The 27,932-nt window shown below is 38.9% G+C and overlaps 2 protein-coding genes across 5 annotated transcripts in view; both read left to right on the top strand.

Annotated features, from left to right (window-relative positions):
* The window catches only part of LOC133630931 (voltage-gated potassium channel subunit beta-1-like), a 137,299-nt gene extending 132,693 nt beyond the window's left edge, over window positions 1–4,606 (top strand). For all 3 annotated transcript variants that reach the window (XM_062022788.1, XM_062022787.1, XM_062022786.1), the window contains one exon: window positions 3,927–4,606. In XM_062022788.1, coding sequence (XP_061878772.1) covers window positions 3,927–4,016 — 90 coding nt within the window. In that variant the 3' untranslated portion in view covers window positions 4,017–4,606. The remainder of the gene's footprint in view (window positions 1–3,926) is intronic.
* Window positions 4,607–8,976: 4,370 nt separating this feature from the next.
* On the top strand, window positions 8,977–26,581 carry LOC133631356 (PAS domain-containing serine/threonine-protein kinase-like). Of its 2 annotated transcripts, none has more exons than XM_062023549.1 (21): window positions 8,977–9,326; window positions 9,399–9,646; window positions 11,948–12,153; window positions 12,244–12,414; window positions 12,539–12,673; window positions 13,594–13,728; window positions 13,824–14,013; window positions 14,883–15,064; window positions 15,156–15,285; window positions 15,404–15,581; window positions 19,868–20,091; window positions 20,165–20,294; window positions 20,392–20,930; window positions 20,999–21,141; window positions 21,223–21,387; window positions 22,207–22,332; window positions 22,411–22,545; window positions 24,443–24,642; window positions 24,951–25,084; window positions 25,830–25,979; window positions 26,052–26,581. In XM_062023549.1, exons 2-21 carry the CDS (start codon window positions 9,442–9,444, stop codon window positions 26,204–26,206), a joined length of 3,633 nt encoding a protein of 1,210 aa, XP_061879533.1. In that variant the 5' UTR covers window positions 8,977–9,326; window positions 9,399–9,441; the 3' UTR covers window positions 26,207–26,581. The 2 variants fall into 2 exon arrangements, with proteins under 2 accessions (XP_061879533.1, XP_061879532.1); XM_062023548.1 differs by having other exon boundaries at window positions 21,220–21,387.
* Window positions 26,582–27,932: the final 1,351 nt, after the last annotated feature.

Here is a 27,932-nt window from a genome sequence, read left to right as displayed (position 1 = left end):
CAGAGTGTGTGGCTCCAAAAAGTGCTCTTGTGCACTTGATTAGTGATGGGATTTTTGGCTCTCTGAAAGGAGTCACCTCTCGAAGACCCCTTCCTTTTGAAGAGCTTTTCAAAAGACTGGCTCATTTTTATGGTTCTTGTTTTTAATACTTACCTTATTTTTTGGACTATAAGGCGCACTTAAAATCCTTTAATTTTCTCAAAAATCCACAGTGCACCTTATAACCCGGTGTGCCTAATGTACGGAATAATTCTGGTTGTGCTTACCGACCTCGAAGCAATTTTATTTGGTACATGGTGTAATGATAAGTGTGACCAGTAGATGGCAGTCACACATAAGAGATATGTAGACTGCAAGATGACGCCAGTAACAACACCAACACTTTAAATGTTATGTTATATATTATTAAATATTTCAGTACGACTTTGAAGCCACACCACTGAATGGATTGTCGGCCATTACGGCTACCGTAGTCAGAGATACAAGTATTACTATGGTGTGTGTATAAGGACCGCAAAATGGCACCCATTAGTAGACATATTATCTGGCGTTTTGTTTCGCAATATTATGAAAAACCAACTTTCTTACCTTCTGGTACCTGCTGATGTGTATTTGAGATCTGCATAAGTCCTGAAAATTTGCGCACGTCGGCCACTGTAGTCCGTGGTGACGCCGTAGTCCAAAAGCTTCTTCTTTCTCTCTATCTTCTTGTTATGGGACATTCATCCTCCACTGTTGGCATTTCTAATATAAAGTAGTGTAAAGTTCTAACTTATATCTCGCAATGGAAGCGCCAAAAACTACCTGTGTAGTGAGTTTACATAATTCACCCAAGGAACTTTAGTTATTAGAGATTTCCAGTCGGACGGTTTTTCATGGGACACATTTCCGGCGTTGTTGTTGCACTAGTGAGCCACGGATGAGAAGATGCTGCTCCGTTATTGATTAAAGTAAAGTCTGAATGTCATTAAAACAGTTGGCTCCATCTTTTGACACTTCTTCCACTACCGTCCTTGCACGCTACACCGCTACAACAAAGATGACAGGGAGAAGACGCTGTCGAAGTGGAGGCACGTAAATACGACTGCCCACAAAACGGTGCATCCTGAAGCGACTGTCAGAAAGCGGCTTGAAGATGATCTGTAAAACTACATCTATGCAACATTTTGACCAAAGAACCACCATTACATGTTATGTAGACCACAAGGAAGTCTTTTACATTTAGAAAAAAATCCTAATATGACCCTTTTAATGCGCCTTATAATCCGGTGCGCCTTTTGTATGAAAATAGACCTGACTAGACCCGCTCATCAGCAGTGCGCCTTATAATCCTGTGTGCCCTATGGTCCGAAAAATACGGTACCTCCGGTGTTGTGACCTCTGTTTACATCCGTCACGTCAAAAATATACCTTCTCACTGGCTACTAATAAATCCTCCAGGATTAAAACTGGTTCGGAACTAACAGTGTTTGGATTGTAATCACCCAAATAATCCTTGTTTTGGCGCACCTGTCCTGTAATTTAGTCCAGCGTTTAGGCAAAGGGAACAACGACTATCTGCGGCTAAGATGAGCATTCAACACATTTTGTTTGGATCCTATTTTTTTTATATACATTTTGTTAAAAAAACGCCAATATGATGTTTTGACATGAAAATTAATGTCTAAAAACGTGGATTTACGTGTTTTCAAGGACATTTCACATGCTTGTGTTCTAAATCAAAACTTTTATTGTTGATCTGGCACTATATATAGAAAACAATCCACAGTTGTATGACTGTTAAAATGTTAGGTAAACCTGCATGTAGTCATTAACGGGTTTATAATGGAAGCCGTTTCACACTGTAACATACAGGTGTCAAACTCAAGGCCCGGAAGCCAGATCTGGCCTGCGACATCATTTTATCTGGCCCGCAAACACCTGGAAAGGAAATGTGGGAAAGTAGTTAATTTGATTTTTTCATTTTTTTTCATTTTGACAGACAAAATATATGTACTGCTTAAAATTACATACATTTTAAACTTTAATAGTATCCAATATTGCAACAAATATTACAGTAAATTATCATACTTTCCAAACATGTTTATGTCTAAATAAAAATACTTAACTTTACAGCAAACTACCTATTAAATTAATAAAAATGACAATAAATTGTACGTTGTTCTTTACAGCATATTACTGCAAATTGAAAAATACTACTATGTTTTTATGTTAAAATTCTGTTGACTGAGCTTCCAGTTTTTGACTGTAAAATCTAGGGTTGTTGTTTTTAACAGTGTATTACTGTAAACGGAAAGACGTACATTGTTTTTTACAGTAGAAAAACTGCCAGCTGAGTTGCCAGAATAAGAAAATAACTTGTACTGTTTTTCCATGAACAATATAATGTTGTAAAAACCAATGTCAATTTAACACAAAAATTCTGGCAACTAAGCTGCCTGCTTTTTTCATAACCCCCACCCAAAAAAAACTAAACTGTGGTACTGTTTTTCCATTTACTGTAAAATGTTGTAAAAAATTTAAAAAACACTATTTTACATTAACATTTTGTTAATGTAAAGTTTTATTGTAAAATGGACAGTCTACTTAAACCAATTTATATAATTAAAAATGAAATCCAGAGGCAAATTCATACATTATTCACTGTTACAAGCGGCCCTCTGATGGCAGTTATGGACTGCCATCATGTCTGGAATGACATGTATCGTGTAAATAAGATAACTAGCATAAGAACATGTTCTCAAGCAAGTGAGCACCCTTTGAGGAAAAAAAAGAGGAATATTTCTATCAGCACAAATAGCTGCCAAGAAAAAACATTTTTAAAAATGTAGACTACATTTCCTGTAATTGGGTGCATTTGTAAAAAAAAAAAAGAACGCGTACTGTTTTTCCATGAACAATATAATGTTGTAAAAAACCAATGTCAATTTAACATAAAAATTCTAGCAACTAAGCTGATAGATTTTTCTGTAGACACCCCCCCCCCCCCAGAAAAAACAGTGGTACGGTTTTTAAGTTTACCGTAAAATGTTGTAAAAAAATTTAAAAATACCGGTACACTATATTTTACAGTAAAATGTAAATGTTAAGTTTTTACTGTAAAATCTACTTAAAACAATTTATATAAAGAAGATTTTTAAACAAGTCGTGTTGGACTTTGACCTACTCAGTGGCCTAGTGGTTAGAGCAGGGGTCCCCAAACTACGGCCCGCGGGCCGGATCAGGCCCGCCAGCGTCCAAAATCAGGCCCGCGTGAAGTCCCAAGTATTAAAAATAAATAAATAAATAAATATTTTTAAAAAAAAAAAATTCTGTCTTTTCTTATCCACTTTGTACCGCTTGCTACTCACAGTGTCTCCTAGCCGCTCAGGCAAATCATATTGTCTAAAAATGCATTTTCTCATCGATAAAGTGACATCATCGCGCACGCGGAAAGTGCGCTATATATATTGAATATATATATATATATATACATATATATACAGCCCGGCCCCCGGCCAAATTGTTTTAACCCAATGCGGCCCCCGAGTCAAAAAGTTTGGGGACCCCTGGGTTAGAGTGTCCGCCGTGAGATTGGTTGGTTGTGAGTTCAAACCCCGGCCGAGTCATACCAAAGACTATAAAAATGGGACCCATTACCTCCCTGCATGGCACTCAGCATCAAGGGTTGGAATTGGGGGTTAAATCACCAAAAATGATTCCCGGGCATGGCCACCGCTGCTGCTCACTGCTCCCCTCACCTACCAGGGGGTGATCAAGGGTGATAGGTCAAATGCAGAGAATAATTTTGCCACACCTAGCGTGTGTGTGACAATCATTGGTACTTTACCTTTAAATTTATAGGTTCTACTGTCCTATTAGTGGCGTTATAAAACAGTGCTTCGTGTGTTTGATTGTGTATTAAAGCTATGCTGTATGAACTTCAGGTAATTCCAAAGATGACTGCAGGCATCGCCTCAGAAGTGGATCACATACTGGGGAATCGTCCGCACACCAAAAAAGACTACCACCATTAGCACGGACCAACAGTGAGGGAAACTGTGCTCTGAAAGTGTATCAAAGCTCCCACTCACAGCCATCGCACTGCCGCCAGTGCCCCACTTTGCTCATGTGACCTTGTGTGTGACTGTGTGAAAAGTCTTCTGCTCGGCTCCTCCTCAGCCACTTGTCATTATCATTAAGTGAGATGCTTGGCAAAGAATGCATGCTACACCCATAGCGGCCAACAGACGCAACGGTGTGCCAACAGGATCATTTCTGGTGTGAGACGGTACTTTTTATTTTGCAGCTGTGTGCAGAATATTTCAAAGTGGAGAATTTTGCATAAGGTGAGGAAACTCAAAAAACATCATTGCCATGCAGTGGATAACTTAAAAATGCATAATTTTCTTTTGTTTTACAAACTAGATTGTTTGCCACACTAGATGTTCGTAAAGTGAGGGCAACAGAATATAACAGGGCGTGGTCTCAGCAGACTTGACCATACATTTCTTTCCGAGTGATCAATCTGTATGAGCTGAAATGATCAATGTTATAATATATTTTTGAAAAAGCCCGTGCTGTACTGATTGTAATGTGATTCACTTGATAAAGTACCCGGAAATAGTGTACTCTCCTGATGTTTACCATCACTTGTTTTTACTTCAACTTTGTGGTTAAAACATGTGTCCTGTCACACCTGGGGATGATCAACATAAAGGGAGCTTGTAGATCAACAAAGCCATACAACTAATGAAAAGGCTAAGAAAAAAAACATGACCATAAATGTGCTAGCACACTACTTATTGCAGATGCCAGTTTGATTAAATGGGTGTATTTTTGGTGTGGTTTATTGAGATTTGTACACAGAATTAAAGATCATACAACTAACATTTGACTTGTTTTTAAATAACTTTTAAATCATCGCCAGTACCGTAAACCCTATCTTATATTAACTAAACTGTTGGGGCAGTATCATAATTTCAATAATAAACAACCTTCACATTTATTTATTTTTTATTGAACAACAAACATACATTTATAATGCACACAAAAGTCAAGGCACTTTCAACATAACCAACAATCTGCACATCAGGTTGAGCAAATCACGACATCAGCAAAACATGTCAAGGAAAGAAAACAAAAGCAAATACAGATAGAGTATTAAATATTAATAAATAATAATATGAAGAAGAAGAAAAAAGACAAAAAGGGCTACCTTAATCACTTTAAATGTTTTTAACAAATATATCAATTTAAAGGCCTACTGAAACCCACTACTACCGACCACGCAGTCTGATAGTTTATATATCAATGATGAAATCTTAACATTGCAACACATGCCAATACGGCCGGGTTAACTTATAAAGTGCAATTTTAAATTTCCCGCTAAACTTCCGGTTGAAAAGGCTTTGGATGATGACGTATGCGCGTGACGTAGCCAGTGAAACAGGAGTATCGGTACCCCATTGAAAACAATACAAATTAGCTCTGTTTTCATCTCATAATTCCACAGTATTCTGGACATCTGCGTTGGTGAATCTTTTGCAATTTGTTCAATGAACAATGAAGACTGCAAAGAAGAAAGTTGTAGGTGGGATCAGTGTATTAGCGGCTGGCTGTAGCAACACAACAAGGAGGACTTACTTGGACAGCAGACGCGTTAGCCGACGCTAGCCGCCAACCGCATCTGTGATCGGGTGAAGTCCTTCGTCGCGCCGTCGATCGCTGGAACGCAGGTGAGCATGGGTGTTGATGAGCAGATGAGGGCTGGCTGGCGTAGGTGGAGCGCTAATGTTTTTATCATAGCTCTGTGAGGTCCCGTTGCTAAGTTGCTAAGTTAGCTTCAGCGTCTTTAGCAACAGCATTGTTAAGCTTTGCCAGGCTGAGAATTATTAACCGTGTAGTTACATGTACATGGTTTAATAGTATTGTTGATCTTCTGTCTATCCTTCCAGTCAGGGATTTATTTAATTTGTTTCTATCTGCATTTGAGCCCGATGCTATCACGTTAGCTCAGTAGCTAAAGTGCTTCGCCGATGTATTGTCGTGGAGATAAAAGTCACTGTGAATGTCCATTTCGTGTTCTCGACTCTCATTTTCAAGAGGATATAGTATCGGAAGTGGTTTAAAATACAAATCCGTGATCCACAATAGAAAAAGGAGAGAGTGTGGAATCCAATGAGCCAGCTTGTACATAAGTTACGGTCAGAGCGAAAAAAGATACGTCTTCACTGCATTCTAGTCCGTCACTCTAACGTTCCTCATCCACGAATCTTTCATCCTCGCTCAAATTAATGGGGTAATCGTCGCTTTCTCGGTCCGAATCGCTCTAGCTGCGTTGAAAACAATAGGAAAACATGAGGAGGCGAACAACTGACTACGTCACGCTACTTCCGGTGGGGCAAGGCTTTTTTTTATCAGAGACAAAAAGTTGCGAACTTTATCGTCGTTGTTCTATACTAAATCCTTTCAGCAAAAATATGGCAATATCGCGAAATGATCAAGTATGACACATAGAATGGATCTGTTATCCCCGTTTAAATTTTCAAAAATTATTTCAGTAGGCCTTTAAGGGCTTTTGTACTTTTAATCATCCTCCAAGATTTGATTGATAATTGTAAACCATTAAGCCAATTAGAAAATGTAGGCCTTACTTTCATAAATCGACATGTATGTAGAAAAAATGTTGCCTGGAGCATAATAATGTTGACAAACATTTCTATGTTACAGTCGTTTCTAAAAATACCAAATGTGATCTCTTCTATAGTGAATGGGGACATCTCCACACCCTTGTTTCTCAGCCAATCTCTGATCTCCTCCCAAAACACATGTACACTCTCACATTCCACACATAGATGATTGACATTAATATTGTGAAGAATTGGGTATGTAATATAGCTTGTCCTTATTTTCCTTAGCTCAACTTTTGTAAACTCCTTCAGGATATATTGTCTATGAACTGTGCCCGGAAAATATTATTTCACTAAAACTGCCCTCATATATTTGTTGGAACATTTTTCATCCCACAAATGAACATCTTCAATATTAAGGTTTCTCAGAACAACCTTCACACATTGTTTTTCAAACTTTTTTAAGCCAAGACACATTTTTTTCATTGAAAAAATGCGGAGGCCCACCACCCGCAGAAAACATTACAAATCAAACTCAGCAGCTGATATTGACAGTAACAAATTGTTCTCGCAGGTGTTAACCATAACTAAGCATGCATCACTTGTCTCAAAGTACTGTCACGACCTGTCACATCACACCGCGACTTATTTAGAGTTTTTTTGTGTTTTACTGTGTGTAGTGAGTGTTTAAGTTCTTGTCTTTTGGTGGCTTTTCCTGTTTTGTTGGTATTTTGCTGTAGCAGTTTCATATCTTCCTTGAATGCTATCCCCGCACATGCTTTGTTTTCGCAATCAAGACTATTTAAGTTGTGCGGACGCGATCCTTCTTTGTGGGGACATTGTTGATTGTCATGTCATGTACGGATGCACTTTGTGGACGCCGTCTGCTCCACACGCTGTAAGTCTTTGCTGTCGTCCAGCATTCTGTTTTTGTTTAATTTTGTAGCCAGTTCAGTTTTAGTTTCATTCTGCATAGCCATCCCTAAGCTTCGATGCCTTTTGTTTATTTTTGGTTTAAGTGTTGGATACCTTTTTACCTGCACGCTGCCTCCCGCATATTGTGATCACGACAAACCATGTTCCCGACATCTAGAAAGCAATTAGCTACCTGCTGCCACCTACTGATATGGAAGAGTATTACACGGTTACTCTGCCGAGCTTCGATTGATTGATTGAAACTTTTATTAGTAGGTTGCACAGTGAAGTACATATTCCGTACAATTGACCACTAAATGGTAACACCCGAATACATTTTTCAACTTGTTTAAGTCGGGGTCCACTTAAATTGATTCATGATACAGATATACACTACCGTTCAAAAGTTTGGGGTCACATTGAAATGTCGTTATTTTTGAAGGAAAAGCACTGTACTTTTCAATGAAGATAACTTTAAACTAGTCTTAACTTTAAGGAAATACACTCTATACATTGCTAATGTGGTAATGACTATTCTAGCTGCAAATGTCTGGTTTTTGGTGCAATATCTACATAGGTGTATAGAGGCCCATTTCCAGCAACTATCACTCCAGTGTTCTAATGGTACAATGTGTTTGCTCATTGGCTCAGAAGGCCAATTGATGATTAGAAAACCCTTGTGCAATCATGTTCACACATCTGAAAACAGTTTAGCTCGTAACAGAAGCTACAAAACTGACCTTCCTTTGAGCAGATTGAGTTTCTGGAGCATCACATTTGTGGGGTCAATTAAACGCTCAAAATGGCCAGAAAAAGAGAACTTTCATTTGAAACTCGACAGTCTATTCTTGTTCTTAGAAATGAAGGCTATTCCACAAAATTGTTTGGGTGACCCCAAACTTTTGAACGGTAGTGTATAATATTTTCATAATACAGTCATCACACAAGATAATCATCAGAATATATACATTGAATTATTTACATTATTTACAATCCGGGTTGTGGGATATGGAGGAGGTAGGGGGGTTTAGGTTTGGTTGGTATCAACACTTCAGTCATTAACAATTGCATCATCAGAGAAATGGACATTGGAACAGTGTAGGACTGACTTGGTAGGATATGTACAGCAAGTAGTGGACACAGAGAGAGGTATCAGAAAGTATAAGAAAAAGAGTCTACATTTGATTATTTACATTTGACTATTTAGCTCTATACAGTACAGACATTCAACAAAGGCACATTTGCAGATTATAATTACTTGTTTGCAAAAAATATTTTTAACCCAATTAGGGGAAATTACATGATCTCCCACGGCACATCAGACTGTATCTCACGGCACACTAGTGGTTGAAATACACCGAATATAATAGAGTAGCGCCGTTACCATAGAAACAGAGGCGGGTCGTCTTGCGAACTCAGCCAATGAGCGTTTCTGGTTTCGAATCCTTCTTCTCGATTGGCTCCAATGCATTTCCGTGTATGATTTGTTTGGCCGGCTCAGGAAGCCCGCGAGTTACAAAACTATCTCAACGACTCAGTGGGCTAAAAAACACCGATTATAAATGCTAAACTTGCCCTGCTCGTGTATTTGACGTTGTGAAATCACTTACGGCGATTTCAACTCGGTATTAAGAGCGCTTAGACGGAAACGAACACCGTACGTAGCTGTTTATAGCGGAATTAGCATATAACATGCTAGCTTGGCTAAGCTAAAAACACAAGGGAGTTGTTTCCTTGTCAACTGTCGTCAACTAACCCCGGAGACCATTCTGTTCTTCCAAAGTGTTGCTGGGATTTAAGGTAAGTGTCGCATCCAATCTCTTTGACGTCGTTTCATCAAAACACTGCTTTTAAGACAACACGTCTCTTTAGTTTTGGTTGCCAACTGCTATTGCAGCGAGATAACCGAACAACAATGTCGCTGAGCAGCGATAGTCGATTCGAAGCAAGACAACTCTTCATGGATAAAGGAGCGACCATTTGTGTGGTTCCCGATCTCTCCTCCGATTTCTTGGAGGACGAGTTCGACTTGAACATGTCCTACCCTTGTACCCAGAGACCACTGCAGAAAAGGAACTTGTTAGCATTGCAGCGACGCTACTATTCTGGCTCCTCCACAGGTACGTAAACAAGCGACATTAGCCTTGAGTTTATTTGCAACATGCATGCATACAACATGATACATCACAATTTCCAGTTTCTCTGTTCAACATGTTCGAAAAGGAGTAGGAAGAAGCAGAGCTTCTTTAATCCTACCCCTTTTCTTTTACATAGCAGTTGCTAAAACTTTTGTTCGCTTCCTGTTCTCAATGTATTCACAATACACTCCATAAGTGATAACATTAAAAATACATAAATAAATAAGTTGTATTTCATTTGGTGAGATGAGTAAGATTATCAAGAAAATGAATGGATGGATGAAATAAATTCAGAATGTTTATCATTGTTCTTCTTCTTTGTACTTTGTAAACACTTTAAGTTTGAAGATTTTCTTGAAGTGGATTATATTAGTACATTGTTTGATTGTTTTGCTTAATCCATTCCATAATTTAATTCCACATTCTGATATACTGAAGGTCTTAAGTGTTGTACGTGCGTACAAATGTTTTAAATAAAATTTTTCTCTGAGATTATATTTCTCCTCTTTTGTAGAGAGGAATTGTTGTATGTTCTTGGGTAGCAGATTGTAGTTTGCTTTGTGTATAATTTTAGCTGTTAGCAAATTTACTGTGTTGTGGAATTTCAGTATTTTTGATTCAATGAATAAAGGGTTTGTATGTTCTCTATATCCAACATGATGTATTATTCTAACTGATCATTTTTGTAACACCGCTAATGAATGAAGTGTACTTTTGTAGTTATTTCCCCATATTTCTACACAATAACTCAGATATGGTAAGACTAGTGAGTAATAGAGAATATAAAGTGATGTTTTGCTTTATTTATTATTGACGTGTTTCTTGCTACTTTGTTATGTATATTTTTTACATTAGATTTCCAGTTCAATTTATTGTCAATCATTATACCTAGAAATTTGGTTTCATTTGCTCTTTCAATTTCTATTCTGTCTATTTGTATTTGTGTTTTTTACTTTGTGCTTGATTTGGCCTAAAAATATAATCTCCCGATTTTTTTTTCACCAAAAATTTGATTCACAATTTTTTTTTACGATTTTTCCCCTATATTTTAAAGAAACCAATGAATATAAATGACATAGATAAATAAAAAACAAATTTTTCTTTTAGTTGATCATAAAACCTTGGTTTGAAATGACAAAGCATACACTTCATATTACTCTTAGCATAATTTTAATTTGTTTAATGTTGTTCTTTTTAGCCCAGATATGAATTGTACTTTTTATAGAATAATTTTCAGAGAACTAAATTAAGATCTTCCAGGGGCAATACTTCTGTCTTGAACAAATATACTTCTGTAAACAAAAATGTATCGTTATTTATCCATCATCCAAATAAATAATAATCGCCAACATTGAGATTAATAATGTGCAAACTTAAATCTTATGTCTTGATTAAAATCCATCCATCCATTTTCTACCGCTTGTGCCTTTCGGGGTCACGGGGGTGCTGGAGCCTATCCCAGCTGCACACGGGCGGAAGGCGGGGTACACCCTGGACAAGTCGCCACCTCATCGCAGGGCCAACACAGATAGACAGACAACATTCATGGTTTTGTAAATAAAGATGTAGTGTTGTACATTGTATGCAAATAAATAATCAAGTAAAGCATTGAGAGGACTATAGTTTTAGTAAGTGGATAAATGGAGGCTTTTTTTTTTGTACGTGCACCACATCTTTTGCAACATGTAGAGCTACTGCTTTAGTGATCGTACTCCACTTAGCTTCTTTTTCATCGTACATGATATCTTGTGTAAATGATTACACCACAGTAAGATGCTTTTTTGTTGGAGTTTGTCTGTTGTAACAGCCTTATTTACATAGTAACGAGTTGCATTTCCACCCTCAGCTGGAGGCTTCAGTTTCAGATGCTGGAATAAGTTTGATGTGCGGCTGCCTTTTTTTTAACAAACTTTGCGGTATGCAGTCATTTGTTCCACGCCTGTTGCCGCAAAACCAAACTACTGACACCACTTTTCTTTTCTTTGGAACAAATGTCTCGCTCTCCTCGCTAAGGAAGCTACGGAAGCTCCCGGGGGCAAAAAGTATGCCGGTGCAAGAGGAGACATTTTTTTTTAGATTTGTTTGTGTTTTTTAAATTGTCTGCAACAAGAAACTTGAAAGGCTTAAACTACAGATTGGACTAAATTATTTTGATTCCCAGGCTATAATTGGTCAGGTTGAATGTTTCTGACTGACATGTTAGAGGTTTTGCTCTTGACCGTTTTTTTTTACAGACAATTGTTACATAGTCAGAGGGATATTTGAACTTTGTTTGGCTTACAGGTCAACATTCATCATCAAGAAACTACGAAATGTCCAACTTGCATCATGACATTTCTGTCAATGCCCTCCCCCGACCGTCCACAATGTCAGAAATGGAAGACAACCTTTATGGTCATCTTATATCAGCAGATTGTGTACTGTCTGTATCTCCATTGGCCTTCAACCCAAACAAAGTGCTTATAATAGTGGATCACAAAAGCAGAGAGGTACTAATTTTGTTGTTGTTGATTCAATTTTTACTTTATGTCCTCAGTTCTACAGTAATATAATGTTCTGGTTGTACTGTTGTTTTTTAGATTCTATCGGCCAACGATGATGCCTGCAAACTGTTTGAGTGCACCGCTAATACATTGAAAGGAAAAAAGCTGTTTTGTGTCTTGAGGAAAACCACACAGGTTTTAGAAGAAGCGTTGAATGAGGAGTTTTTGCTAACGGATGGGACTGTGGCATCTGTGTCTGGAAAAGTGGTATGTTAACCAATGTTGTTGCTTCGACCTTAAGTAAAATGCTTGTCAAGTAATATGTGCTAATGATGGGCATGCATATACCCCAAATGTGTTATTACATTACTCAAAATGTCTCTTCTTTTAGGTTGATGTTGTGACAATGTCCGAAGAGATCCCAATGTCGGTGTGCACCCACAGAATGTCACAAAATGGAGAACATCTTGCTTTAATGTTGGAAAATGTGGAACGCATTTCCGCATATTTGTCATTTACTCAAGATGTATGTGTTTTTTTAATTTGCCAGCCTTTATATATATGTGTGTGTGTGTGTGTATGTATATATATATATATATATATATATATATATATATATATATATATATATATATATATATATATATATATATATATATATATATATTGCCTTGTCATACCGTAGTAAAATGAATAAAGGATGGGAAAAAATATCAGAAATGCCTAGTGGTATTCTACAGGGTAGTGTAGTTCCACAAAAATAATGGGCATAGTATTAAAGTAATATCACCTGACATTGTAAAAATATTTGAGTAATATTATCTAAAGGCAGGCATACAAATCATAACCTTTATTTCAGCATTTTATGTAAAAACATTTTTAATTATTAATTTTTTTTTATCCTTTATTTAACCAGGTAAAATCCCATTGAGACCAAAGATCTCTTTTCCAAGGGAGACCTGGCCAAGAGGGCAGCAGCAAGGTTACATTAAAAACAGTAAACAACACATAAAACATCAAATTTACAACATTAAAACTTGCTCACATAACACATGTGCGTACAGACAAGGTAGACTGCAATCCTTTCACAGAAGCTTTAAACTCATTTAATGTAGTAACAAGGGTTTGAAGTTGAAGATCTGATTGTAGGTTATTCCAAGCATTCGGTGCTGAAAAGCTAAATTCTTTCTTGCCCAGTTCAGTTCTTACTTTGGGGACAACAAATTGCAGAACATTCATTGAACGAAGATTGTGACTTCCTTGTTTCTTTGTTAAAAGACAAGACAAATAAGATGGAGTGATACCCCAGAATGGTTTTGTAGATGAACACATACCAATGATTGAGGCGTTGAAATTTTACATGATGATGATGAGGAACTGTGTGGTTTCAACTGGGAGAATTAATCTCTCACCTTAACCTAATAAATCTGTATTTCCATCCTTTAGGGTAATATTATTTCATGTGACTCAGCGTTTGCGCATCTCCATGGATACCACCATCCTGATGACTTAAAAGGACTTTCTGTCATGGAGCTAATCCCTTCCTTACAAATCCCCCTTCACTCCCAAGCATTGCCCAAAGTAAGCACACCACCAAATCTGTGCCACTCCTTTAGGAAAAGCTGACTCTCATCAAGTTTGTGTTCAAGCATATTTGCTCCTATGCTCCTCTTCAGATGCTGAGGATCCAGCGAGTTTGTGGTAAAAGCAGAGACGGCGTGTCGGTTCCGTTGTGCATTAAGCTTCAGGGGGCTGTGCAGTGTGCAAGGCCCCAGACACAACACAGTGGGGTGGAATGTGCATACACAACAGAGAGTCTTGATAAAGACGATGCACCCAAAATGGAAGTCTCACACACTGAACACAGTGAGCATATTTAATAGTTTACATTCATGATTTAGAACATGTGTCAAAGTCAAGGCCTGCGGACCAGATCCGGCCTGCAAATGAATGATCTGTGGGCCCCGGGATGATATTTGATTAGTATTAGAAGCGGCCCGCAGGCCACAGCCGCTTGCTGCTGTTTTGCACGCACCAATACTCCATCAGTGTTGGCGCTAGGAATTTTAAGATTGGGGTCCCAGAAACCCCATCAAGTCATAAAAATGAGGTCCCACAGTAAATTTTTGGGGTCCCACTTTTTTGTAACCGTTTTGAAAACAAATGATGAATGTATGCATTATCCTGTTATATCTCACATTCTATATTGTGTTTTGGAAAAAGGTTGTCATAAACGTTACTTAATTCATTAAAAAAAATACTACAAAAGAAAACTTTTTATGCATATGTAAATTTATTCAGTTATAAACGTTCATTCACTTTCTTATTTCCTTCATGGATCTAAACTTTACCGCTGCCGGTATTTCTTTAAATATTTGTATTGTAATATTTTCAGAATGTGTTTGTTCTATTTTTGGCCAAAGTAAGACAAAGAAAACAATCTGAAGTTGTCTTTATTTTAATGCCATGATTTTAATAGTCCGGCCCGCGTGTGCACAGATTTGCCTCTATGCGGCCCTTGAGCTAAAATTAGTTTGACACCCCTGATTTAGAACATGTAATATAATAAACTACTGTTTGTACTTCAGCATTTTCAGTTTTAAATTAAACAGCCAATTTCGTTCCACTTGTGTTGGTCACTGTTTATTGCTGATTATAAGGAATCGGTGTTTAAAAAAAATAATTGTTATGACCTTTATTTACGCAAAACTTAAATTAGATTTTTCTCAACTCAGGCATCAAGAAAGACAGCTGGGTCCTCTCCCTCGACCCCACACTGGAGTACACTGGCACAATCTTTGCTTTCGCCCCTCTCAGCGGCCTACTCCTGCTGCGACCTGATGGTTCAATCTGCAGCATCCGCAATCAACAGGCTCTCAGTCTGTTTGGCTACAGCAAGGTCGAGCTCCTGGGAAAGGTCAGCCAATGAGACCGCAGCTTGGGAAGGATGGCAGGTGCTTTGTCTTCTTCGCCAAGCCTCATTTGTCACTTGCCTATGCCCTCAACAGTGTGTCACTTTCCTCATGCCCGGTTTCTACGGATGGATGTCCGATTCGGTCAGGAAGATCAGTCCCTTCCCCGAGCCTCAAGCCGAGGCTGGCAAAAGTACATCTGAATCCCAACAGTCTGGGAAATCAGGTAAACTGTTCAAGTGCTCAAGATGGCAGGTGTTTGGCCACCAGGTGCCTTCATGCATGCTGCCATTGTGTCTTTACTGTATCTTTGTGTGAGTTTCTCATTGTACTGTCAACTTCAGTCATCGACCCTTCCTCACTGGTGGCCGGACACATGGCCATGGTGCAAGATGCCTGCCGGCGCAGATCATCCACAGGGCGGGGTAGGATTTTCACTGGGAATAGCACCAGGCTGGACAAACAAGGAAGTGCTCTATCCACGTTGTCCCCTCCTGCTGTCACGTCCACACGTGTGTTTGTGTAAGTCAGCGTTTTGTTTGCTCTCAACGTCAATCGTGTCAGATGACGGTTCGCTTTTTAATTAACATGTGCAAAAAGTACCAACATTAATTATTTACAGCCTTTTTAGATTGCTTAAACCGGCAATCTGAGGGCCGGCCGCACACTGAAAAATTAAAGCATGCGGGGGCCATTTTGATATTTTTCATTTTCAAAACCAATACAATATATAGATTTTCTTCAACTTTAGGGCTTTCTCAAGTTTGGTCCTGGGAACCCAGAAGGGTCTGAGACAGTCATAAAAATTTAAAAAATAGGTCACATTAAATTGTTTTAACAATTGAATCCCTAGATCAACTTTAAATATATCTGTCAATAAGAATATATATTTTTAATGTTTTTGCCCTTTTTGTTAGAGAAAACCCTACTTTATCAGGCAAAAGCACACAATATGCAATATTTACATTCATGAACAACATTATTTTTGATTCCTTATTATATTTTTTAGCAATGACAGTTTAAAAATAAAATCCCATTAAAATTATCAGGTATCCAAAAGGTAACTCATGATTCATAAATTGGTTAAAAATAAGTCATACCTTATTGTATTTTTTTACTCTTTACCCTTAAATCTTCAGATCTATCCGTCGATCTTAATTTTTTTTGTTTGTCATAAAGACTTTATAAACTTTATAGCAAACACACAAAATTTGCAAGATTTTCTCCCAGATACTATTTCAAAGTGGAATATTTGCTGTGAAGTAATTGGAGCCTTCAGTACATCAATAATTCATAAAAACATTAATTTTTATTCATTATTATTTTTTGTGCAATGAATGATAAAGAATAAAACAGCCTGCATGGCCGCTTTGTGATATCAGAGTCAACATTGCAACTTCTTGTTACATATCACCTGCATGCCCATTTATTCCAGTTTTTTAAAAAAAAGTTCTGCTAGTATTTTTAGAATGTGCCGCAGGCCATTAAAAAAATATCTGCGAGCTGCAAATGGTCTCCAGGTTGAACTTTGGACACCTCTGTCCTAAACAATAAAGTATATTACATGTGTCTAGATTTGCTAAAAAATACATGCAGTTAATTTGCTTGACCGTCACAGACAGATCAAAGCATGGGTGTCAAATTTGGCCCGCGGGCCAAATTTCACTTGGCCCTTGAGGCGATATCAAATTAACACTAAAGCTGGCCCGCCGATTATATATAGTGGCGGTGCCGCTGTAAAACCGCATTCACCGCTAATTCTAATACTTGCCAACCCTCCCGGGAATCTTCCAAACTTCAGCGCCCCTCCCGAAAATTGTCAAGTCTGCTTTTCAGCCAGTCCAACGAGTGCTGGCCCAGTCACATAACATGTGCGGCTTCTGCACGTGCACACAATTGAATGCAACGCACAAGGTGTGTGTGTGGGGGGGGGGGGAGTTTGGTGGTAGCGGGGGTGTATTTTGTAGCGTCCCGGAAGAGTTAGTGCTGCAAAGGATTCTGGGTATTTGTTCTGTTGTGTTTATGTTGTGTTACGGTGCGGATGTTCTCCCGAAATGTGTTTGTCATTCTTGTTTGGTGTGGGTTCACAGTGTGGCGTATATTTCTAACAGTGTTAACGTTTTTAAACTGGCACCCTCAGTGTAACCTGTATCGCTGCTGATGAAGTATGCGTTGCATTCACTCGTGCGTGTGTACAGAAGCCGCACATATCTTGTGACTGGGTCTGAACGATGTTAGAATGGATGAAAAGCGGACGTGACGATAGCTCGTAGAGTACGTTAAAGGCAGTGCATTTAAGGCACGCCCCCAAGACTGTGGTCCGGGTGGACGAGATACATAATGACTGATGAACATCTTCGTTCGATAATAAAGGTTGCCTCAGCTCAAAGCCTGAGCCCCGACATTAATGAACTAGCATCCAAGAAAAGATGCCAGGTATCTGGCTTGGGCACATCAGATTAGATCAGTGTGTTGCAAACTGAGCAGTTTAAAGTCCTGAATGGTTGGTTTATTCATTATTTTATTTTCAAATTTATTAGCCTGTGGAAAAAGTTCATGTTGATATTTACCTCAGAAGGCTGCAAATAGAAAAGAGGCATTCAATTTTTATTTAAATTGTATTTGATATGCCATTGATATTTTTTAATTATTATTATTATTATTTGAAACTCGATTTTGCATGTCACTATAAAGTTATATAAGCCTTGCTTGTTCAATATTCAATGCAAAACTTGTTTGGGTCCCTATCAAAAGGTTAATTTGTTCAACCTTGGCCCGCGGCTTTGTTCAGTTTTAAATTTTGGCCCACTCTGTATTTGAATTTGACACCCCTGGATTAAAGCATCAGGTTTATTCTATCTCTTGCACCATCTGCTGGACAAGTATTGTCACAGTTTGTTTGGTCTAAATTGGTGTGCTCTAATTTGTCCAGATTTTATGGTTGTTCAACCTTTCTTAATGCTCTGAAACTCAATTAATCTGGTTTATTATGTGAATTGCTTAGTGTGCACATTGATATCCCCATCTTCTCTCATTTTTTACAGGTATCCGCAGGGTCTTAAAAAGTCTTAAATCCAAATTTATGGCCTTAAAATATTTAAAATTCTTCTAAAATCTCAAAAAAGGTCTTAAATACGATTTTGAAAAGTCTTAAAAATCTGTTAACGTTACTTTTATTTAAAACATGCATAAACTTCAGTCTTGCTTTTAAAAGTTTTGATATTTGAGGACGCTATATCATAACTACAAAACAGAACCACGTTACCTGTGCTGCCTGCTCAGAATTAATCGCGCACCACCTAGTTTGATGTGTGTGCGCAGCAGTGTTTTGTTACAGCTTAGCATCGCAGCAGCGAAAACTTAACGAAGGCCCACAGCAAAGCTGTATTACTTGCATCAGATGGGTAAGTGCAAGTTCAACGATTTGTGGCTCCAAAACGATCAATTTAAAGCATGCATGGAGTCAGTGGATGGAAACGTATTACGTGTTTAGGACCCAGATGTGGAGCCATCGAGGATGGAAGCGTTTGTAAACATTGCGGTGACAGTGAATGGAAGGATAATGTAAAAGTAAAAAATCTGGGATAAGTCTGTGTCAAAAGATGCTGAAAAGCCACAAAACCTTGCACAATTATTCCAGGATCAACTTAACCCCCCTAAAGAAGTGTTATGTGGGTTAAGTGGCGCCAATTGCTGAGGAGATCAATATGAGATGTTTACCAGTGAAATAATACTATTACTTGCAGTAAGCACACACTAGATGTGCTAGTAGTTTACTCATAGCAGTAAAACTATAAAAAACACCGTCATTCTCATATATTATTTATATTATTTATTTCAACACTTCCAGGTCAGATTCTCATGCCTAAACTTTTCTCAAAGTTTATACAGCAACTGACATTAAAATCTTTAAAGGTTGACTGTTTAGTGTTTACACTCAGTTTATGGTTGGGTGAGCAAAGCAAGGGAGATTTGCAAATGTCATCTTGTCATGCTTAAATAAAAACTAGACCTTGTTTACTAGCAATATGTCTGGAAAAAGTCACAAAAAACAGGTAAAATATATTCATACATACCAGATACAAAATGAGCGGAGCAAATTTGAATGAACATTTTTCACATCCAAATTCTGTTTGAGGCTTGCAAGCCATAATCACCTTCTTTCTTTTCTGACAATCATGTTGTCTGCACTCTGTTTTTTTTGTGCAGATACAGTAGTAGTACTGTAGATGTTTTTATCTTTTTGCTCAATACAGACAGCCGCAAAAACACTGCAGAAATTAACCATTTAGCTTTAGCAGAGATGCTAACAGTCCCTTTCACAGACAATACATTGTTGCACTTTCTTCTACCATTGCTGATGTTCTGGTTGTTGCTACATGAAAATACTTGATATGAAGCACACTGCACCTTTTGCAAGACAACACTTCAGTGGCAAATGTGAAAAATGGCTGTTATGTTTGCTAATATTTTTTTCTGTTTTTCAATTGGTTTGCAATAGAGAGGTTTCTGGTGTATTTAAGTAGTTAAACTATTTTGTTTTCCAATGTAAAAGAGCAGTGAATGAATTAATATACTTACAATTCATTATGGCCCTCAGTGTTACCTTTATATCTTTGTACTATTTTGTCTGTATGGATATGCAAGGGTCTTAAATTATATTCATTGTGGTCTTAAATTTGACTTGTTGAAACCTGCAGAGACCCTGTTTTACCACATTTCCTGTTGCTGTAGATTGCTTTTTACCTACTTGTAAGGCTGCAGCAGTAGTGGCTTCAAGGTAGGTTAATGTCTGCCATTTTTCACAGTGCTGATGACACCTCAGAACTTCTGGAGGAAGCAGCCCAGATCGCTGGCGCCAGTAGCCACTTAGAGACAGGAGATACCACTGAGGCACTCCTTAAGACATTTGCCTGGGTGGACCATCCAGAAGAAGACGCAGCCTGCAAGGTTTCTATTGAGAAGACACGTGAACAGGAGCTTGGCTGTGAGGTTAAGACACAAAGGCATCCTATCATTGAGATCACTGCAGGTACAGCTTAATGTCCAGTATTAATCTCTGTCAGTAACACTGCATACTCCATATTGACATGCATGTCTTTTAGACAGGCCCACTCAAAATGGGCACGCCGTTCATAGCAAAGGTGTCAAGTCATCTGGTGTGACAAAAGACAGATGCTCAATTTTGTCTATCCTCCAAGACTCCAGCTTTGAAGTAATTTCAATGGAGAGCAGGTGTGACTCTTATATTTACCTACTGCAATATCTTAACTATATATTAGTGAATGTCGACAAATGATGCAGATTGAGGGAAAAATATGCTATTTTGCAGGTCTTCCTCTGGCTTTTGTGAAAAGATTGCTGGCCACTGTGGTTCTGATCCATGCCAGGCAGAGATGAGCTGTTTCCTGGACCTCAACAGCAATGGCGATCTGGTGACCCGAGCCCTGGCTGACCTAGATCTGAGCGGCAGCGGGGAACTTCTCAACGGGGCTGAAGGCATTAATGAAAACCAGCACTCCATGACCTCTTGCGACACGGCCGAGCTACTGCGGACGCCCTCCCCGTGTGTGCTCAGCTCTGACCCGGCATCTGGGCCTGTAAGCGCCAATAAAGAGGTCAATCACGCCTCGCCTGAAAAGCATGTTGAATTGGATCAGTGGGGGGTTGTCTCTTACATTCCTAAGGAAAATGGCCATGAATTCTGCATTAGTGAGCCAAATAGTAAGGTTCCATCAGTAACGGACCATCCTGCTACGTCAACACCAAAGAAACAGAAGGTGGAGGTAGGTGGTGTCAGCTCTGATGCGCCACTGATACACGAGGGCCACTTTGAAGGAAGCGGCTACCACAGAGATGGCACAAGAGTTGGTTCGTTTAGGCCTTTATTACAATTCTATTGTCAGTTAACACAATGAAACTGACCACTTCATCTCCAGAGGTGCAGTGTGACGTGGTCAGAACCAAACTTCCCGATGGAAGCCCGATGATCTGCGTGTGGATGAGCAGGCGTGGACAGCAGGGGTCCTTGTTGCAAACTGATAAATCCCTCTTCAACAAGTCCGGAGCCAGTCTTGGAGAGGTCAGTTGAAGAAAATAATTCCTGTAATTCAAATGAGTCACAGATTGAGTATGTAGTTTTTCCAAAACCCTCCCTCAGAAGATTGCAGAGGCCAGTCATGTGGAGGCGTTGCGCTGCACCTTGGATCTTGAACACTCTCGGGCCTGCGATGGGCAGTTTCTGGAGGAGTACCAGCCTATTAAAGCTCTTGGTAAAGGAGCCTTTGGCTTTGTCTGGAAGGCTGTTAGACGCTGCGATGGACAAGAAGTAAGAACAGTTCCATAAAACGTTCTAAACCAGTTAATGCAACCATTAAATGTGTTTTTTTTTAATGCAGGTCAATCATTCAATGTTTACTTATATAGCCCTAAATCACGAGTGTCTCAAAGGGCTGCACAAGCCACAACGACATCCTCGGCTCAGATCCCACATCAGGGCAAGAAAAAACTCAACCCAATGGGATAACAATGAGAAACCTTGGAGGGGAACGCAGGCGCTTTTGCGTCATATACTTTACTAGTTACTATGGTAATCTAATTAGCTAGTATGGTAATCTAATTAGTTACTTTGGTAATCTAAGTCACAGCAGCTCAGATGAGGCACCAAGCACTGTGGGTGGGGAGCGTTTCCACAGAGTGTTTCCAGAGCGGCCTGTCAGGGACAGACGCGGAAGGAGATTTTTACAACAAAGTTCTAAAGCTTAGTGATATATCAGATTGTAGGTGGGGTTTTCGCTGTGTTTGTTGCATTTTTGTTGCGTTTTCTCTTGATTGTAAAATATGTCGAGCGAAAGGGGGTGTGATGTTCATATGTTGTCAATATTCAGTGTTTTATCTTCATAGTTAATATTGTAAATCCAATATTATTGTCATGTACTTTCTGGGTGTCTCATTCAGTAAAAAAATTAAGAAATTCCATTCCGTTTTTTAAGGCGGTCTGTCATAACGTTTTTAGCATTCAATCAGACATTATTGTAAGGTTTTATATTAGTGTTCCTAAAAATAGACACATTTTTTTCTCTAAATTTGACCCCCGAGTCAAAATAATTGCCCAGGCCTGTCCTAACTGAATCTTCCACTTTTGCAGGCTGTAGTGAAGTTTATTAGCAAGGGCAGGATCGTTAGCGACTGCTGGGTGGATGACCCGATGTTGGGCAGAGTCAGCCAAGAGATCGCCATCCTGACTCGTGTGCAGCATCACAACATCGTCAAGGTATCAGACTTGTGTTCTGCAACTTATTCGCATAACGCACAACCTTTCCTTCAGCATCGCGTGTGTTTCCTTCATTAGGTGCTGGAGGTGTTTGAGAATGGGAGTTACTTTCAGATGGTGATGGAGAAACACGGAGAGGGTTTGGACCTCTTTGAATTTATCGACATGCAGCCACAACTGGATGAGCCCCTGGCGAGCTATATCTTTAGACAGGTATGCAATAAGGGCCTGATTTACTAAGATCCAAACAACACGCGCTAAACAGCGTGTGCAAAAAATAAAATAGCGTTTACTCTGAGTGTGCGTGTTGCGTGTGATTTACTAAGACTGCATGTGCAAATGAAAAGTGGTGCAGAACGCCTTATTTAAATGAGGCTTTTGCATGTATGCAGGCCTTTTACCACAGAGACCATGATTTTATCGACATTCATATTATCATGCTCCTACCTGTGTGCCATGTGTTAAACTGCCGCACACATCTATAATCCGTAACACCTTTTCTGAATCACCATCTAGACAACAGAAACATGTACACTAGGGCTGCAACGATTAGTCGACAAGAATATTTAGGGCTGCAACGATTAGTCGACAAGAATATTTAGGGCTGCAACGATTAGTCGACAAGAATATTTGTCGACGACAATTATATTTGTCAACAATAGTCACGATGTCAACACTTCTGTTTTTCCAGGCAGAGGCGGATCAGCACTGCCACTCGCAAAAACATTGCCAGTGCTAACATGTAAAATGTGAGAACTTTTCCTCTTATTCTTGTTAAAAACATGACCACCTTGCTCATTTTGCAAAGCAAACCTTGTTTTTACGGTCGTATACTGTATCTGCAATAGGCGAGCATTTAAAGCAGGGACATGATGTTGGACAGCTGGAGGGAGGAAGCGGTCTCAGTCTCGGTGAGAGTGTTCGCTTATGCCTTGCTAGCTAGCTAACAAGAGTGAGACGAAGTTGTGTGAAAAATAAATATGACATTTTAGCCTAAGTCAGCCAGCTAAACTACATCAATTCAACTAACACACACAGGCACCAATGCGGAGGTTACATAAGATTAAACATACCGGTAATCAATAGTCAATATACCAGTATGCAGCTTTTTAAACATCACAAAATGCTCTTTGTTAGATTTTGTGTTTTGTTGTTGGATTTCATTGCTGCTATTTTAACATTTTTTAAATACATAAACAGGGTTAATTGTTTTGGGTTTTTTTTTTTAGCAATTGGCCTTTTCTTTTTTTTTTAAATGGACAACCTTTTAATAGTCATTTTAATTTTTGGAACAGTTGAATGAGCAGCACAGTTACAGTATGAATAAATATTTATGAATTAATTAGTCATCTTTGTTGTTGGTTAGCACATGCCTAAAACAACATAAGCTGCTTTTAGAAGTCAATGGAAATATTAGAGCATTAAATATGTGTACGCTTTATTATTCAACAAATCGATTAATCGTTAAGATAATCGCTGACTATTCGACTATCAGAAAAATCATTGGCTGCAGTTTCATTGCACACTGACACTTAATTCTGTGCGTGAGGCTGTGAATCGCATCACCAACGCATTTGTGCGTCTGAAATGACTCAAATGCAAGAAAATGCACAATGAAAGACGTTTTTTATGTTGATGATATATTATAGTAATATATTTCCAAAATATAAAAAAAAAGATCAGCCCCATAAGTCATCCAGTAGAAATACAATTATAGAATGATGTTGCTGAATAGACGATATATATGTGTTGATAAATCACATTGAGCATGCTAATAAAATATATTTGCATTTTCTCCTCCCAGTATTGTGTGTGTTTTGCATATTAAGGACGACAGAGACGCCAAAAGGATTGCACGCCTTATTCTGCTCACTTAACAGACGCAATCCACTCTGCACACGTTTAGTAGATCAGGTTTGCGTGTGCTATCACATTTGCATGTGGTTTAGTACACTAGGTAGTAAATCAGGTCTTTAATGAACAAAATGTGCCCAAGCAGTTGTCCCATTCTTCAATGGTACCGTATGTGACCGTTGCTGGGAAAGGTTTGGACACCCCTGCAATAAGTATTTAGTCATATTTAACTCTCATTTCTGACTTCTTCCCTCAGCTGGTGGCAGCAGTCTTCTACCTGAGGACAAAGAATATCCTGCACAGGGACATTAAAGACGAGAACATCATCATTGACAAGTGTTTCCACATCCGCCTCATAGACTTTGGCTCTGCAGCCATGATGGCTTCAGGAAAGCGCTTTTACCATTTCTGTGGCACACTGGAGTACTGCTCCCCAGAAGTGCTTCAAGGAAACCCGTACGTACTTCATCTCTACACTGCTCCTTTTTAATGTGATGTCAAATGGACAATTTTATAACCACAGTGTTGGCTAAAGTGTACATTTATGGAGAGAGTTGTGTTTGAACAGTCACTCAAATGAGCACTGTTTTCCTGTCCTTTACGACTTTTACAGGCCATAAACTTTGACGACCAGCGTTTAAATTCAAACAACATCAAGGATACCACAATCATAAAGTTATTTAAAACACTCAGAGGCAACAAATTACGGGATCAACACAAGTTGGCAATCTCTGCATAGTTAATGTCTTGTTTTTCTTGTGTAGCTACGAGGGACCAGAGTTGGAGATGTGGTCTCTCGGGGTTTTTCTCTACACGCTGCTGTTCAGTGAAAACCCCTTCTGTAATGTGGCTGAGATCCTGGGTGCCAAACTGAAGCCCCCGTTTCCCCTCTCCCCAGGTGCTTGAACACTTTATTTCCTTTGTTTCTTCCGGTTGTTTACTTTTTTCTTTTTTTTTGGTCCTGTCCAGCTACTCAGGCAAATCATATATATGATGTAGATGCCCATATCGTCTGTACAGATTTACTTTAGAAAAGAGAAGTGTGGGATACTTGTCTTGTTGGCTTATTTGTATTTGACTTTATTAAATGGATTTATATTATTATTTGGTGCAGCCGGGCTGGAGCAGGAGGGGAAAGGAAGACAGAGGGGGAAATTGTGGGGACAAGACGGAGACAACATTAACAACAAAAACAACCTAACAGCATTAGCAAATAGGATATGTACAAATATGATGGTAAAAGTGATAGCAAAGAAGCAGTTAGTGAAATAAAGATTAATAACACAGAAATGATAATGAGCATAATTGCACTACAAATGGAGCAATACAAATACCAATAGAAATAGCACTAATGATAATCAATAATTACCTCCATTATCAACAATACAATAGTTTCAAATGCAACAATACATATATGTAATGATAACTTGAAATACAAAAGAAAGCAGATAAATGGAGGGGAAGAAAGAGAAGCGAATTGTATTAACCTTGTAGATTGTTATAGTAACAATTGGTTCAGCTGTGTCAGTGTGCCATGTGTTACCCAGTTTCCCCTGGGGAGAACAACATTGGTATATGTTTGATGAAACATGATTAGAATCACGTTTCGTCCGGATGTTTACCAACTCTGCCCTATGTGCCAGAACTGAACGATGTGTTATATGGGCTGCTGCACCCGGAACCCACCCAGAGGATGACACTGGACCAGTTGCTTCTGCAATCCTGGATCAGCCAGCCCATCTCACTGGCAGACTACACCTGGACAGAGGTGTTCCCCTCAACTCAGAACCATAGTGAGTACACTCCAAAATAATACTTTTAAAGTTGCCGTAGCAGCACATTTCCACTTGAATTCTTTGAAACAGGCTTCCTGCAACACCAAGATCTCCAACAATATGTTGGACACGCTTTGTTCCCGGATCAAGGGGATGACACCCTCCCTGATGAGGAGGATGAGGAAGAGAGGTTGTCCATGGTGGCCTTGGAATCCGAGCTCCAGAGGTACCTCGATGACTATTAAAGAGGTGGAAAACCAGCAGCACACATGTCAATCCAGCAGTTTTTTGTTTATTCTTCAAATATTTTTTAAAGAAATATAATATTAGTAATACCTCACACATTCCACCTTTGCACCCAAGTTCACCCAAACACTGACAAAAGCCTTAAAATGAAAGACAAACCTCAAATTGAAGGAATCTTTATTTTCTCTACATTAAATGGTGTTTTAAGTATATATTTATTATATTTTATCTATTTATTTGTATGCACTAATACATATTTCACCCTTCATTCCCATTCTTTGTTTTGCTGTATTACACCTGCTGCAATGTGAAACACTATTTTACCATGTTTGTTAATGTACTGTAGGTCAGTGTGATTTGTATTCATATTAAATGCCGTTATGTATAACTATATCATTTCCATTCATTTTTTAGTCTTGTGTTTGAAAGGGTCACTTTCAATAGACTCCTATGGTAATTTGGAGTAGACACTAGATGCAGTATTTATTAACAGTATTTGTAACATTTCAGTATTAAAATAATTATGTTCAAACTGTAGATTCCTTTATTGGCATTGTGAATAAATACAACAAAAAGAAATTCGATGAAACACATAAAAAGTATATAATATTTCATCCATACTTTACCTTTACACATACATTATATTGCCAAAAGTATTTGGCCACCTGCCTTGACTCACATATGAACTTGAAGTGCCATCCCATTCCTAACTCGTAGGGTTCAATATGATGTGGGTCCACCTTTTGCAGCTATTACAGCTTCAACTCTTCTGGGAAGGCTGTCCACAAGGTTGCAGAGTGAGTTTATAGGAATGTTAGACCATTCTTCCAAAAGCGCATTGGTGAGGTAACACACTGATGTTGGTCGAGAAGGCCTGGCTCTCAGTCGCCGTTCTAATTAATCCCAAAGGTGTTTTATCGGGTTCAGGTCAGGACTCTGTGCAGGCCAGTCAAGTTCATCCACACCAGACTCCTGAAAAACAACCCCACGCCATAATTCCTCCTCCACCAAATTTCACACTTGGCACAATGCGAAATATATACCGTTCTCCTGGCAACCTCCAAACCCAGACTCGTCCATCAGATTGCCAGATGGAAAAGTGTGATTCATCAGTCCAGAGAAGGCTTTACACCACTGCATCCCACGCTTTGCATTAGACTTGGTGATGTATGGCTTAGATGCAGCTGTTCGGCCATGGAAACCCATTCCATGAAGCTCGCTGCATACTGTACGTGGGCAAAATTGGAAGGTCACATGAAGTTTGGAGCTCTGTAGCAACTGACAGTGCAGAAAGTCTTTGCACTATGCGCTTCAGCATCTGCTGACCCCTCTGTCAGTTTACGTGGCCTACCACTTGGTGGCTGAGTTGCTGTTGTTCTCAAACTCTTCCATTTTCTTGTAAAAAAGCCAACAGTTGACTTTGGAATATTTAGGAGCGAGGAAATTTCACCACTGGATTTGTTGCACGGGTGGCATCCTATGACAGTTCCACGCTGAAAATCACTGAGTGCGGCCTATTCTTTCACAAATGTTTGTAGAAACAGTCTCCATGACTAAGTGCTTGAATTTATACACCCGGCCAAATACTTTTGGCAATATAGTGTACATGCAAGCAAATAGTGCATTAGAATATGCAGCATTTACAAATAAGGCATTCCTGTATATAAATAATAGTCCTAAATGTGTGCACAAACTAGAAAGCTAATCCTTTTTTATTCGAAGGAC

The sequence above is a fragment of the Entelurus aequoreus genome, linkage group LG16 (assembly GCF_033978785.1).
Source record: "Entelurus aequoreus isolate RoL-2023_Sb linkage group LG16, RoL_Eaeq_v1.1, whole genome shotgun sequence".
NCBI classification, from domain to species: domain Eukaryota; kingdom Metazoa; phylum Chordata; class Actinopteri; order Syngnathiformes; family Syngnathidae; genus Entelurus; species Entelurus aequoreus.
Note: the sequence above shows the minus strand (reverse complement) of the source record. Positions and strands in the feature narration are given on the sequence as shown.